Source organism: Oncorhynchus mykiss, chromosome 14 (genome assembly GCF_057628025.1).
Source record: "Oncorhynchus mykiss isolate SJ-2025 chromosome 14, ASM5762802v1, whole genome shotgun sequence".
NCBI classification, from domain to species: Eukaryota; Metazoa; Chordata; class Actinopteri; order Salmoniformes; family Salmonidae; genus Oncorhynchus; species Oncorhynchus mykiss.
Window position 1 is genome coordinate 43048786 of NC_143035.1, and position 14845 is coordinate 43063630.

Consider the following 14845-nt stretch of genomic DNA (forward strand, 5'->3'; position numbering starts at 1 on the left):
TAGAGGGTTCATGACAGCTGCAGATTAAATAGAGGTAGAGGGTTCATAACAGCTGCAGATTAAATAAAGGTAGAGGGTTCATGACAGCTGCAGATTAAATAGAGGTAGAGGGTTCATGACAGCTGCAGATTAAATAAAGGTAGAGGGTTCATGACAGCTGCAGATTAAATAAAGGTAGAGGGTTCATAACAGCTGCAGATTAAATAGAGGTAGAGGGTTCATGACAGCTGCAGATTAAATAAAGGTAGAGGGTTCATGACAGCTGCAGATTAAATAGAGGTAGAGGGTTCATGACAGCTGCAGATTAAATAAAGGTAGAGGGTTCATGACAGCTGCAGATTAAATAGAGATAGAGGGTTCATAACAGCTGCAGATTAAATAAAGGTAGAGGGTTCATGACAGCTGCAGATTAAATAGAGGTAGAGGGTTCATAACAGCTGCAGATTAAATAAAGGTAGAGGGTTCATGACAGCTGCAGATTAAATAAAGGTAGAGGGTTCATGACAGCTGCAGATTAAATAAAGGTAGAGGGTTCATGACAGCTGCAGATTAAATAGAGGTAGAGGGTTCATGACAGCTGCAGATTAAATAGAGGTAGAGGGTTCATAACAGCTGCAGATTAAATAAAGGTAGAGGGTTCATGACAGCTGCAGATTAAATAGAGGTAGAGGGTTCATGACAGCTGCAGATTAAATAGAGGTAGAGGGTTCATGACAGCTGCAGATTAAATAGAGGTAGAGGGTTCATGACAGCTGCAGATTAAATAAAGGTAGAGGGTTCATGACAGCTGCAGATTAAATAGAGATAGAGGGTTCATAACAGCTGCAGATTAAATAAAGGTAGAGGGTTCATGACAGCTGCAGATTAAATAGAGGTAGAGGGTTCATAACAGCTGCAGATTAAATAAAGGTAGAGGGTTCATGACAGCTGCAGATTAAATAAAGGTAGAGGGTTCATGACAGCTGCAGATTAAATAAAGGTAGAGGGTTCATGACAGCTGCAGATTAAATAGAGGTAGAGGGTTCATGACAGCTGCAGATTAAATAGAGGTAGAGGGTTCATAACAGCTGCAGATTAAATAAAGGTAGAGGGTTCATGACAGCTGCAGATTAAATAGAGGTAGAGGGTTCATGACAGCTGCAGATTAAATAGAGGTAGAGGGTTCATGACAGCTGCAGATTAAATAGAGGTAGAGGGTTCATAACAGCTGCAGATTAAATAAAGGTAGAGGGTTCATGACAGCTGCAGATTAAATAGAGGTAGAGGGTTCATGACAGCTGCAGATTAAATAAAGGTAGAGGGTTCATGACAGCTGCAGATTAAATAAAGGTAGAGGGTTCATAACAGCTGCAGATTAAATAGAGGTAGAGGGTTCATGACAGCTGCAGATTAAATAAAGGTAGAGGGTTCATGACAGCTGCAGATTAAATAGAGGTAGAGGGTTCATGACAGCTGCAGATTAAATAAAGGTAGAGGGTTCATGACAGCTGCAGATTAAATAGAGATAGAGGGTTCATAACAGCTGCAGATTAAATAAAGGTAGAGGGTTCATGACAGCTGCAGATTAAATAGAGGTAGAGGGTTCATAACAGCTGCAGATTAAATAAAGGTAGAGGGTTCATAACAGCTGCAGATTAAATAGAGGTAGAGGGTTCATGACAGCTGCAGATTAAATAGAGGTAGAGGGTTCATGACAGCTGTATGATAAAATACTCTCACCTTGAAACAGTTTTTGAACTTCTGGCTGACGAAGTAGAGAGCGACAGGGTTGATACAGGAGTTGAGAGATGCCATGTTGATACCGATATAATCCATCACTAGCAGGAAACTACAGGGGTTATAGATCAGGGTTCAGCATCACATCAACAGGAAGTCAGGAACCACAGAACAATGGACCACTGGGCAGGCATGGTGTGTGTACCTGAGTAGTTCACAGCGGTTGGGGTCGTTCTGATCATAGATCGTTTTCTTCAGGATGCGGCTGAGATGGAGCGGTAGCCAGCACAGTGCAAAGATCACCACCAAGCAGAAGACTGTCTTAGCCACCTCGCGGCGCTACACAGACACATATAGGGTTAGGCTTTTACACAGCATGTATATCACATAGGTTATCATAGTTCATATATTTGATGACAGCAGAGATTGCTGAGTTTATTTTTAACGTCTTTATGTGAAAAGGTCATGTGAAGAAGGCTCCCTCTGGGCTGCTGTTATATACTGTACACACACACACCACCACCACATGCTGTTAGAAAGAATTCAAACTCAGAGGCCCTGCTGTTGCAAAACAAAAACATGAAAAAAACGGTGAATTTTCATGTGAATAATTTATATTTGTTATTATTTTACATGAGTCCCCACATTTATTTTTTACCACTAACCCAGCTGTATCTGGTCTCCCATCCAGGGACCAACCAGGACCGACCTGCTTTAGCTTCAGAGAAAAACCGCCAGTGAGATGCAAGGTGCTACGTTGCTGGAATGAATGACCCAAAACGTACAACTGGAGAAAAGGAAGCAAAGGCTGAGTAACAACTAAAGATAGGGGAAACTGTAGGAAAGTAACAACTTAAGATAGGGGAAACTGTAGGAAAGTAACAACTAAAAGATAGAGGAAACTGTAGGAAAGTAACAACTAAAAGATAGAGGAAACTGTAGGAAAGTAACAACTAAAGATAGGGGAAACTGTAGGAAAGTAACAACTAAAGATAGGGGAAACTGTAGGAAAGTAACAACTAAAGATAGGGGAAACTACAGGAAAGTAACAACTAAAGATAGGGGAAACTACAGGAAACTGTTTGATTTAATCGCGTTATTATTAAAAAATAAATAATTTTGCTTCCATTTACAATTCATTAGTTCCCACATTTGCAAATGATTTCCTTGCAATATTTTGCTTTCAATATTATTATTTTTGTTTGCAATACTCAGAATTTTGTTCTCGACTTCAGCAGTTTTGCTTTACAGTATGGTACAAACAGAAACTCCCTCACTAGAGAACTGCACCATATAATAACACTATTACTATATTAAAGGTGTTTAAAGCGGCAACCTTTAATTGAAGCATTAACAGTGTTTACTCTGCCACTGTTTCAGTAAAAAGCTGAAGGGTGGGGCTGGGGAAGTGCAACCACTCTCAAATTCAAAGACACAGGTATGGATGCAAGGACTGACCATGATATCAACAGTATAGGTGTAACAATATGTTGAGGCTATGCAGTGTTTGTTTACATTGACCTTTTTACAAACATTGGAGTAAAACAAGCTAATATATTGAGTTCTGATGGGGTACGACATTTGAGCTAAACCCATGAGGCATTTATAAGTTATATTATTCAAGAATCAATAGGTACATATCAATAATTTATAATTCCAAAAAATGGATGTAGCTAATAAGGATTGCCCCTCAGGCAGTGACCTTCATACAGCAGAACTCTGTTGCCAATTGAACGTGATGCATTAACCTGCCCACCCAAAAAATGACTCTGTCCACTGTTCCACAAATGTCGCGTAAATCACTGCTACACTGCTACACTGCTACACTGCTACCCTGCTACCCTGCTACACTGCTACCCTGCTACACTGCTACCCTGCTACCCTGCTAACCTGCTACACTGTTACCCTGCTACCCTGCTACCCTGCTACCCTGCCACATTGCTACCCTGCTACACTGCTACACTGCTACACTGCTACACTGCTACCCTGCTACCCTGCCACATTGCTACCCTGCTACACTGCTACACTGCTACACTGCTACACTGCTACACTGCTACCCTGCTACCCTGCTACCCTGCTACACTGCTACCCTGCTACACTGCTACCCTGCTACACTGCTACCCTGCTACCCTGCTGCACTGCTACCCTGCTACACTGCTACCCTGTTACCCTGCTACCCTGCTACACTGCTACACTGCTACCCTTCTACCCTGCTACACTGCTACCCTGCTACATTGCTACCCTGCTACACTGCTACACTGCTACCCTGCTACACTGCTACACTGCTACCCTGCTACACTGCTACGCTGCTACACTTCTACCCTGCTACCCTGCTACACTGCTACCCTGCTACTCTGATACAATGCTACCCTGCTACACTGCTACACTGCTACACTGCTACCCTGCTACACTGCTACACTGCTACCCTGCTACACTGCTACACTGCTACACTGCTACCCTGCTACACTGCTACACTGCTACCCTGCTACACTGCTACCCTGCTACACTTCTACCCTGCTACCCTGCTACACTGCTACCCTGCTACTCTGCTACAATGCTACCCTGCTACACTGCTACACTGCTACCCTGCTACCCTGCTACACTGCTACAATGCTACCCTGCTACACTGCTACACTGCTACCCTGCTACCCTGCTACACTGCTACCCTGCTACACTGCTACACTGCTACCCTGCTACCCTGCTACACTGCTACACTGCTACACTGCTACCCTGCTACACTGCTACACTGCTACACTGCTACCCTGCTACACTGCTACACTGCTACCCTGCTACACTGCTACCCTGCTACACTTCTACCCTGCTACCCTGCTACACTGCTACCCTGCTACTCTGCTACAATGCTACCCTGCTACACTGCTACACTGCTACCCTGCTACCCTGCTACACTGCTACAATGCTACCCTGCTACACTGCTACACTGCTACCCTGCTACCCTGCTACACTGCTACCCTGCTACACTGCTACACTGCTACCCTGCTACCCTGCTACACTGCTACACTGCTACACTGCTACCCTGCTACCCTGCTACCCTGCTACACTGCTACACTGCTACCCTGCTACCCTGCTACCCTGCTACACTGCTACACTGCTACCCTGCTACCCTGCTACCCTGCTACCCTGCTACTGCAACATTTTAACATCTTTTCACGTGAGGAAAATAACATTATTTCAACCACACGTGAATCTTCAATTCAACACGTGAATCTTCAATTCAACACGTGAATCTTCAATTCAACACGTGAATCTTCAATTCAACACGTGAATCTTCAATTCAACACGTGAATCTTCAATTCAACACGTGAATCTTCAATTCAACACGTGAATCTTCAATTCAACACGTGAATCTTCAATTCAACACGTGAATCTTCAATTCAACACGTGAATCTTCAATTCAACACGCGAATCTTCAATTCAACACGCGAATCTTCAATTCAACACGCGAATCTTCAATTCAACACGCGAATCTTCAATTCAACACGCGAATCTTCAATTCAACACGTGAATCTTCAATTCAACACGTGAATCTTCAATTCAACACGTGAATCTTCAATTCCACACGTGAATCTTCAATTCCACACGTGAAACTGTGAATGTTTTTTGTAAGAGAATACACACTGAAGTAGCAGCACAACTGATATTCGATCTGTCATATAACAGAGAGTTTTTCTGGTGAAAATAAATTCACCAGCAGAGACATGATCACCCCAGAGAACACTGCTACTCCAGCTGCTCTCTCTTCATCTGACTATGTTTCTCTCATAGTCCGAGAGCATCTGGTCATCACGGTGGTGGCACATGGCTACTCATTTCTCCTAACTGGAGATGTTCTCTTTTCTCACCTGCCCGTCTCCTCATTTGAATTCCATGATGTCACTGTCTCCTGTCCACTCAAGCTTAACATGGTTGTCATCTATCGCCCACCAGGTGCCCTTGGAGAGTCCCTCAATGAGCTTGACACCTTGGAGAGTTCCTCAATGAGCTTGACACCTTGGAGAGTTCCTCAATGAGCTTGACACCTTGGAGAGTTCCTCAATGAGCTTGACACCTTGGAGAGTTCCTCAATGAGCTTGACACCTTGGAGAGTTCCTCAATGAGCTAGACACCTTGGAGAGTTCCTCAATCAGCTTGACACCTTGGAGAGTTCCTCAATGAGCTTGACACCTTGATAAGCTTATTTCCTGATGATGGCTCACCACTCTTCGTACTTGGCAACTTCAAACACCCAACGTCTGCCATCAATTCATTTCTTTCCAACTCTTTCCCATCCTTGCCTCTTTTGACCTTTGGTCTCTGATCACTACTTTGTTTCCTTTTCAATCTCCCTTTCCTCCAACCCTAACCACTCAGCCCCTACCCAGATGGTCATTGTCCATCATAATCTTTGCTCTCTCTCTCCCACTTTCTCCTCTTTTATCTTATCAACTCTCCCTTCTGTTAAATCCTTCTCCCTTCTGTCTCCTGATTCTGTCTCTTCGACCCTACGCTCCTCCCTTTCCACATCCTATGACACACACTGTCCCCTTTCCTCCCGGCCGGCTCGGCCCTCCCCTCCTGTTCCGTGGCTGAGTGACTCCTAACAAGTTTACAGAACAGGGCTGCAGGCAGCTGAATGACTCATTACGAGCTTACAGAACAGGGCTGCAGGCTGCTGAATGACTCATTACGAGCTTACAGAACAGGGCTGCAGGCAGCTGAATGACTCATTAGGAGTTTACAGAACAGGGCTGCAGGCAGCTGAGTGACTCAGCTTACAGAACAGGGCTGCAGGCTCATTAGGAGCCTGCTGAGTGACTCAGCTTACAGAACAGGGCTGCAGATTCATTAGGAGCTTACAGAACAGGGCTGCAGGCAGCTGAGTGACTCAGCTTACAGAACAGGGCTGCAGGCAGCTGAATGACTCATTACGAGCTTACAGAACAGGGCTGCAGGCAGCTGAATGACTCATTACGAGCTTACAGAACAGGGCTGCAGGCAGCTGAGTGACTCATAGTGAGCTTACAGAACAGGGCTGCAGGCAGCTGAGTGAAAATGGAGGAAAAGTAAATAATTCATTTACTCCCTCTTCTCTACCTTCTGTTCCTCTGTATCTGCTGCTAAAGCCACTTTCTAACACTCTAAATGTCAAGCTTCTGCCTCTAATCCTAAGAAATTAATTTCCACCTTCCCCTCCCTTCTCAATCCTCCACCCCCTCCTCCTATCTCTTTGCGGACGACTTTGTCAAACGTGCGTTCTCTAATTCTCTCCTTCTCTCTTTCTTTCTCTCTCTCGGAGGACCTGAGCCCTAGAACCATGCCCCAGGACTACCTGACATGATGACGCCTTGCTGTCCCCAGTCCACCTGGCCGTGCTGCTGCTCCAGTTTCAACTGTTCTGCCTAATTATTATTCGACCATGCTGGTCATTTATGAACATTTGAACATCTTGGCCATGTTCTGTTATAATCTCCACCCGGCACAGCCAGAAGAGGACTGGCCACCCCACATAGCCTGGTTCCTCTCTAGGTTTCTTCCTAGGTTTTGGCCTTTCTAGGGAGTTTTTCCTAGCCACCGTGCTTCTACACCTGCATTGCTTGCTGTTTGCGATTTTAGGCTGGGTTTCTGTACAGCACTTTGAGATATCAGCTGATGTACGAAGGGCTATATAAATAAATTTGATTTGATTTGATTTGACAAAGAACTACCCTTCGCCTTGACCTCTTTCTCTCCTCTCTCTCCTGATGAAAATCTGTGACTAGTGAGGTCTGGCCACCTGACAACCTGCCCACTTGACCCCATCCCCTCCTCCCTTCTCCAGACCATCTCTGGAGACTTCTCCCATTCCTCACTTCCCTCATCAACTCATCCCTGACCACTGGCTGCATCCCCTCTGACTTCAAAATGGCAGAGTCGCTCCCCTCCTCAAGAAACCAACACTCGACTCATCAGACGTCAAAAACTATAGACCTGTATCCCTTCTTTCTTTTCTTTCCAACCAAAACACTTGGCGTGCTGTCTCTAACCAACTCTCTCGCTATCTCTCTCAGAACAATATTCCAGATCCTAACCAGTCAGGCTTCAAGACGGGTCACTCAACCCAGACTGCTCTCCTCTATGTCACGGAGGCTCTCCACACTTCCAAGCTGACTCTCTCTCGGTTCTCATCCTCCTAGATCTATCCGCTGCCTTCGACACGTGAACCATCAGGTCCTCCTCTCCATCTTCTCAGGGCTGGGCGTCTCAGGCTCTGCCTCCTATCCATCCTCTCAGGACTGTGTGTCTCAGGCTCTGCACATTCTTGGATTGCATCCTACCCAGGAGGCCACTCCAGGTGGACTTCAGTGCGGCTTTGAGATTATCGATCATAGTCTGCTGCTGGAAAAATGTATGTGTTATGGCTTTACACCCCATGCTATATTGTGGATAAAAATAGGGTGTTCTTTATGGAAGACTCTCCAACATAATCCAGGTAGAATCAGGAATTCCCCAGGGCAGCTGTCTAGGCCCATTACTGTAGAATCAGGAATTCCCCAGGGCAGCTGTCTAGGTCCATTTCTTTTCCCAATCTTTACTAATGACATGTCATTGGCTTTGAGTAAAGCCAGTATGTCTATGTATAAGGATGACTCCCCACTATACACGGCAGCTACTACAGCGACTGAAATGACTGCAACACTTAACTTCTCTAGGGTAAGGGGCAGCATTTGGAATTTTGGATGAAAAGCATGCCCAAATTAAACTGCCTTCTACTCAGGTCCAGAATATAGGATATGCATATAATTAGTATAAAACACTCTAAAGTCTAAAAATGAGGGAGTAAGACCAGTCTGAATGAGTGGACCCTACCGTGTCACAGAGCTTTTTCATGCGCGCGACCGATAGAGTGCCTTTCTTGTTTACCTTTTATATTGACGACGTTATTGTCCGGTTGAAATATTATCGATTATTTAGGCTAAAAACAACCTGAGGATTGAACATAAACATCGTTTGACATGTTTATATGAACTTTACGGATACAATTTGGATTTTTTGCCAGTGTGTTGTGTCTGCCTGTTGTGACTGCATTTGAGCCTGTGGATAACTGGAGAAAACGTGTGAACAAAACGGAGGTTTTTGGATATAAAGAGAGACTTTATCGAACAAAAGGAACCTTTATTGAATAAATGAATGTCTTCAGAGTGCAAACATATGAAGATCATCAAAGGTAAGTGATTAATTTTATGTCTATTTCTGACTTGTGTAACTCTTCTACTTGGCTGGTTACTGTTTGTAATGATTTGTCTGCTGGGATATGTTCTCAAATAATTGTAAGGTATGCTTTCACCGTAAAGCATTTTTTAAATCTGAGACCGTGGTTGGATTCACAAGAAGTTAATCTTTAAACATATGTAAAATAGTTGTATCTTTTCTGAATTTTTATAATGAGTATTTCTGTATTTGAATTTGGCACTCTGCCATCTCACTGGATGTTGGCCAGGTGGGACGCTATCCCTACCCTAGAGAGGTTAACAAATAGTTTGTTAGTTTCAACTAAAAGCATTGTATTTGTGACAAATCATTCACTAAAAACCTAAACCTCAACTAAATCTTGTAATAAATAATGTGGAAATTGAGCAAGTTGAGGTGACTAAACTGCTCGGAGTAACCCTGGATTGTAAACTGTCATGGTAAAAAGCATATTGATACAACAGTAGCTAAGAGAAGTCTGTCCATAATAAAGCGCTACTCTACCTTTTTAACAGCACCATCAACAAGGAAGGTCCTACAGGCCCTAGTTTTGTCGCACCTGGACTACTGTTCAGTCGTGTGGTCCGGTGCCACAAAAAGGGATTTAAGAAAATTGCAATTGGCCCAGAACAGGGCAGCACAGGTGGCCTTTGGATGTACACAGAGAGCTAATATTAATAATATGCATGTCAAGCTCTCGTGGGTCAAAGTGGAGGAGAGCTTGACTTCATCACTACTTGTATTTGTGAGAGGTATTGACATGTTGAATGCACCGAGCTGTCTGTTTGAACATGCATACACACACGTACACATGGATTTTGTATTGTATATATGTGGTAGTGGTGGAGTAGGGGCCTGAGGGCACACAGTGTGTTGTGAATGTATTATATATATTTTTTTAAATGTATAACTGCCTTAATTTTGCTGTACTCCAGGAAGAGTAGCTGCTTCCTTGGCAGAACTAATGGGGATCCATAATAAATACAAATACACGGAAAGGATCTGCGTCTGTACCACGTACTCTCACTACTGGTGTCCCCCAGGATTCGGTTTTAGGCCCTCTTCTCTCCATACACCAAGTCACTTGGCTCTGTCATATCCTCACATGGTCTCTCCTATCATTGCTATGAGGATGACACTCAACTACTTTTCTCCTTCCCCCTTCTGACACCCAGATGGTGACACGCATCTTTCCGTGCCTGGCAGATATCTCATCTTGGATTTCTGCCCACCACCTCAAGATCAACCTCAACAAGGTGGAGCTGCTCTTCCTCCCGGGGAAGGCATGCCGCTCTCATAGAATGCAAAGAACCTTGGCGTGACCCTGGACAACACCCTGTCGTTTTCTGATAACATCAAAGACCCGCTCCAAGATCTACAGCATCAGTAGAGTGCGACCTCACACAGGAAGCGGCGCAGGTCCTAATCCAGGCACAGGTCATCTCCTATATACAACTCGTTGTTGGCTGGGCTCCCCGCTTGTGCCCTGAAACCCCTGTAACTTGGGGAGCACGTGATGCCGCGGAGCTGAGCGTTGACAAACCAAGCTCTTCAAAGTTATCCTATTATTACCTAAATAACAACGTTGAAACAATATTCTAACGTCGGCAGATAAATTGTCAAGTATTTACTTTCCCAAAAAGCCATGGCCGAGACGCAAAAAGGATGACCAAAACGTTGTTGATTGCCAAGATAACGATAACGCTACAGCTAGCAAGATTAGCATTAGCCCTCATATCTCAGACAACAGTTCCAGACTGTTGCTCTCAGCAGCCTCTTCTGAGCCTGCCGACATGCTTGCTACTCTCCTCTGGGAAATTCAAGATGGTAACAAAGGTCTTTCTCTGAAAATTGACAAGAAATCGGCTAAACTCTGAACATTCTTCCATTGACGACCTGAAATCCTCCCTGAATGATCTCCTTTTGAGAACGACTGAGGCTGAGTTGCGCATTAGCACAGTTGAATATACCGTCACTAGACATGACCAGGTTCTGATAGAGCTGCAGAAGGACAATGTCTATCTCAAAAACAAGGTAGACCAGATGGAGAACCAGAGCAGACGTAGCAATATCCCTGTGGTGGGATTGAACGAGAACAGCAAGGGCTGTGACCCGGTCCGTTTTTTCACTCAAAGGATCCATGATGTCCTAGGCATAATCAACTTAACCAAGCCGTTGGAAATCGAACGCGCCAACAGAACAGAAAGAAGACACACATCTTACATCCAGTGAACACAATAAACTAAAGAGGAATGGGTAGGAAAAGTTTTTGCATCCTCTTTTAACTCCAAAGGAAGAGGAACTGCAATTTTGATAAGTAGTGTCATGTACTGTCATGTTGTGTCTTGTCTCTGTCCTTTCCCTTCACCCTGTCTCCCTCTGCTGGTCGTTGTTAGGTTACCTTTTCTCCCCCGCTTTCCCCCAGCTGTTCCTTGTCTCCTCTAACTACCCATTCACCCCGTTTCCCACCTGTTCCCTTTTTTCCCTCTGATTAGGTCCCTATATCTCTCTCTGTTTCTGTTCCTGTCCTTGTCGGATTCTTGTTTGTTGTGTTTCATGCCTGAGCCAGACTATCGTCATGTTTGCTGTAACCTTGTCCTGTCCTGTCGGAATCTGCCGGTCTATCTGAGCCTACCTATGTTTGGTTATTAAAGAAGCTCTGTTTAAGTTAGTTCGCTTTTGGGTCCTCATTCACTCACCATAACAGAAGAATCCGACCAAGAATGGACCCAGCGACTTCGGATCCTCTCCACTCAGCCGTCGGGATCCAGGGAGCGATGCTAGGCAGACACGAGCAGGAAGTGTCTGCTGCTCGACATGCCGTTGAGACCCTGGCCACCCAAGTCTCCAACCTCACAGAACAGGTTCACCATCTCCGCCTCGATCCACCGGCCACTTCCAGGGCTTTCGAATCTCCGGAGCCCAGAATCAATAACCCGCCGTGTTACTCTGGGGAGCCCACTGAATGCCGCTCGTTCCTCACCCAGTGTGATATTGTGTTTTCTCTCCAGCCCAACACTTACTCCAGGAGCACTGCTCGTGTCGCCTACGTCATATCTCTCCTTATTGGACGGGCTCGTGAGTGGGGCACGGCAATCTGGGAGGCAAGGGCTGAGTGTACTAACCAGTATCAAGACTTTAAGGAGGAGATGATACGGGTTTTTGATCGATCTGTTTTTGGGGAGGAGGCTTCCAGGGCCCTGTCTTCCCTATGTCAAGGCAATCGATCCATAACAGACTACTCTATTGAGTTTCGCACTCTTGCTGTCTCCAGTGGCTGGAACGAGCCGGCCTTGCTCGCTCGTCTTCTGGAGGGTTTCCGCGCAGAGGTAAAGGATGAGATTCTCTCCCGGGAGGTTCCTTCCACCGTGGATTCCTTGATTGAACTCGCTATTCGCATTGAGCGACGGGTTGATCTTCGTCACCGAGCTCGTGGAAAGGAGCTCGCGCTCTCCGTCGCCTCCCTCTCCGCATCACTACCATCTTCCTCTGCCGGCTCGGGTGCTGAGCCCATGCAGCTGGGAGGTATCCGCATCTCGACTAAGGAGAGGGAACGGAGAATCACCAACCGCCTCTGTCTCTATTGCGGTTCCGCTGGTCATTTTGTCACTTCATGTCCAGTAAAAGGCCAGAGCTCGTCAGTAAGCGGAGGGCTACTGGTGAGCGCTACTACTCCTGTCTCTCCTTCAAGATCCTGCACTACCTTGTCGGTCCATCTACGCTGGACCGGTTCGTCAGCTTCCTGCAGTGCCTTAATAGACTCTGGGGCGGAGGGCTGTTTTATGGACGAGACCTGGGCTCGGGAACATGACATTCCTCTCAGACAGTTAAAGGAGCCCACGGCCTTGTTCGCCCTGGATGGTAGTCCTCTCCCCAGGATTCAGCGTGAGACGCTACCTTTAACCCTCACTGTTTTTGGTAATCATAGTGAAACCATTTCTTTTTTAATTTTTCGTTCACCTTTTACACCTGTTGTTTTGGGCCATCCCTGGCTAGTTTGTCATAATCCTTCCATTAATTGGTCTAGTAATTCTATCCTCTCCTGGAACGTCTCTTGTCATGTGAAATGTTTAATGTCTGCTATCCCTCCTGTTTCCTCTGTCTCTTCTTCACAGGAGGAGCCTGGTGATTTGACAGGGGTGCCGGAGGAATATCACGATCTGCGCACGGTGTTCAGTCGGTCCAGGGCCACCTCTCTTCCTCCACACCGGTCGTATGATTGTAGTATTGATCTCCTTCCGGGAACCACCCCCCCCCGGGGTAGACTATACTCTCTGTCGGCTCCCGAACGTAAGGCTCTCGAAGATTATTTGTCTGTAGCTCTTGACGCCGGTACCATAGTCCCCTCCTCCTCTCCCGCCGGAGCGGGGTTTTTTTTTGTCAAGAAGAAGGACGGGTCTCTGCGCCCCTGCATAGATTATCGAGGGCTGAATGACATAACAGTGAAGAATCGTTATCCGCTTCCTCTTATGTCTTCAGCCTTCGAGATCCTGCAGGGAGCCAGGTTTTTCACTAAGTTGGACCTTCGTAACGCTTACCATCTCGTGCGCATCAGGGAGGGGGACGAGTGGAAGACGGCGTTTAACACTCCGTTAGGGCACTTTGAATACCGGGTTCTTCCTTTCGGCCTCGCTAACGCTCCAGCTGTCTTTCAGGCATTAGTCAACGATGTCCTGAGAGACATGCTGAACATCTTTGTTTTCGTTTACCTTGACGATATCCTGATTTTTTCACCGTCACTCCAGATTCATGTTCAGCACGTTCGACGTGTCCTCCAGCGCCTTTTAGAGAATTGTCTTTTTGTGAAGGCTGAGAAGTGCACTTTTCATGCCTCCTCCGTCACATTTCTCGGTTCTGTTATTTCCGCTGAAGGCATTAAGATGGATCCCGCTAAGGTCCAAGCTGTCATTGATTGGCCCGTCCCTAAGTCACGCGTCGAGCTGCAGCGCTTTCTCGGCTTCGCGAACTTCTATCGTCGTTTCATCCGTAATTTCGGTCAGGTGGCAGCTCCTCTCACAGCCCTTACTTCTGTCAAGACGTGCTTTAAGTGGTCCGTTTCCGCCCAGGGAGCTTTTGATCTCCTCAAGAATCGTTTTACATCCGCTCCTATCCTTGTTACACCTGACGTCTCTAGACAGTTCGTTGTCGAGGTTGACGCGTCAGAGGTGGGCGTGGGAGCCATCCTTTCTCAGCGCTCCCTCTCTGACGACAAGGTCCACCCATGCGCGTATTTTTCTCATCGCCTGTCGCCGTCGGAACGTAACTATGATGTGGGTAACCGCGAACTGCTCGCCATCCGGTTAGCCCTAGGCGAATGGCGACAGTGGTTGGAGGGGGCGACCGTTCCTTTTGTCGTTTGGACTGACCATAGGAACCTTGAGTACATCCGTTCTGCCAAACGACTTAATGCGCGTCAGGCGCGTTGGGCGCTGTTTTTCGCTCGTTTCGAGTTCGTGATTTCTTATCGTCCGGGCTCTAAGAACACCAAGCCTGATGCTTTGTCTCGTCTCTTCAGTTCTTCAGTAGCCTCCACTGACCCCGAGGGGATTCTCCCTGAGGGGCGTGTTGTCGGGTTGACTGTCTGGGGAATTGAGAGGCAGGTAAAACAAGCGCTCACTCACACTCCGTCGCCGCGCGCTTGTCCTAGGAACCTTCTTTTCGTTCCCGTTCCTACTCGTCTGGCCGTTCTTCAGTGGGCTCACTCTGCCAAGTTAGCCGGCCACCCTGGCGTTCGGGGTACGCTTGCTTCCATTCACCAGCGTTTTTGGTGGCCCACCCGGGAGCATGACACGCGTCGTTTCGTGGCTGCTTGTTCGGTCTGCGCGCAGACTAAGTCCGGTAACTCTCCTCCTGCCGGCCGTCTCAGGCCGCTTCCTATTCCCTCTCGACCGTGGTCTCACATCGC

General features: G+C 46.5%; 1 protein-coding gene across 2 annotated transcripts in view; it reads right to left on the minus strand.

The window, feature by feature from the left end:
• The window catches only part of LOC110533235 (endothelin receptor type B), a 69346-nt gene that overhangs the window by 6620 nt on the left and 47881 nt on the right, over positions 1 to 14845 (minus strand). For both annotated transcript variants that reach the window (XM_090198952.1, XM_036943609.2), the window contains exons 7-8: positions 1922 to 2055; positions 1720 to 1828 (exon numbers count right to left, since the gene is read on the minus strand). In XM_090198952.1, the coding sequence (XP_090055078.1) occupies positions 1720 to 1828; positions 1922 to 2055 (243 nt within the window). The remainder of the gene's footprint in view (positions 1 to 1719; positions 1829 to 1921; positions 2056 to 14845) is intronic.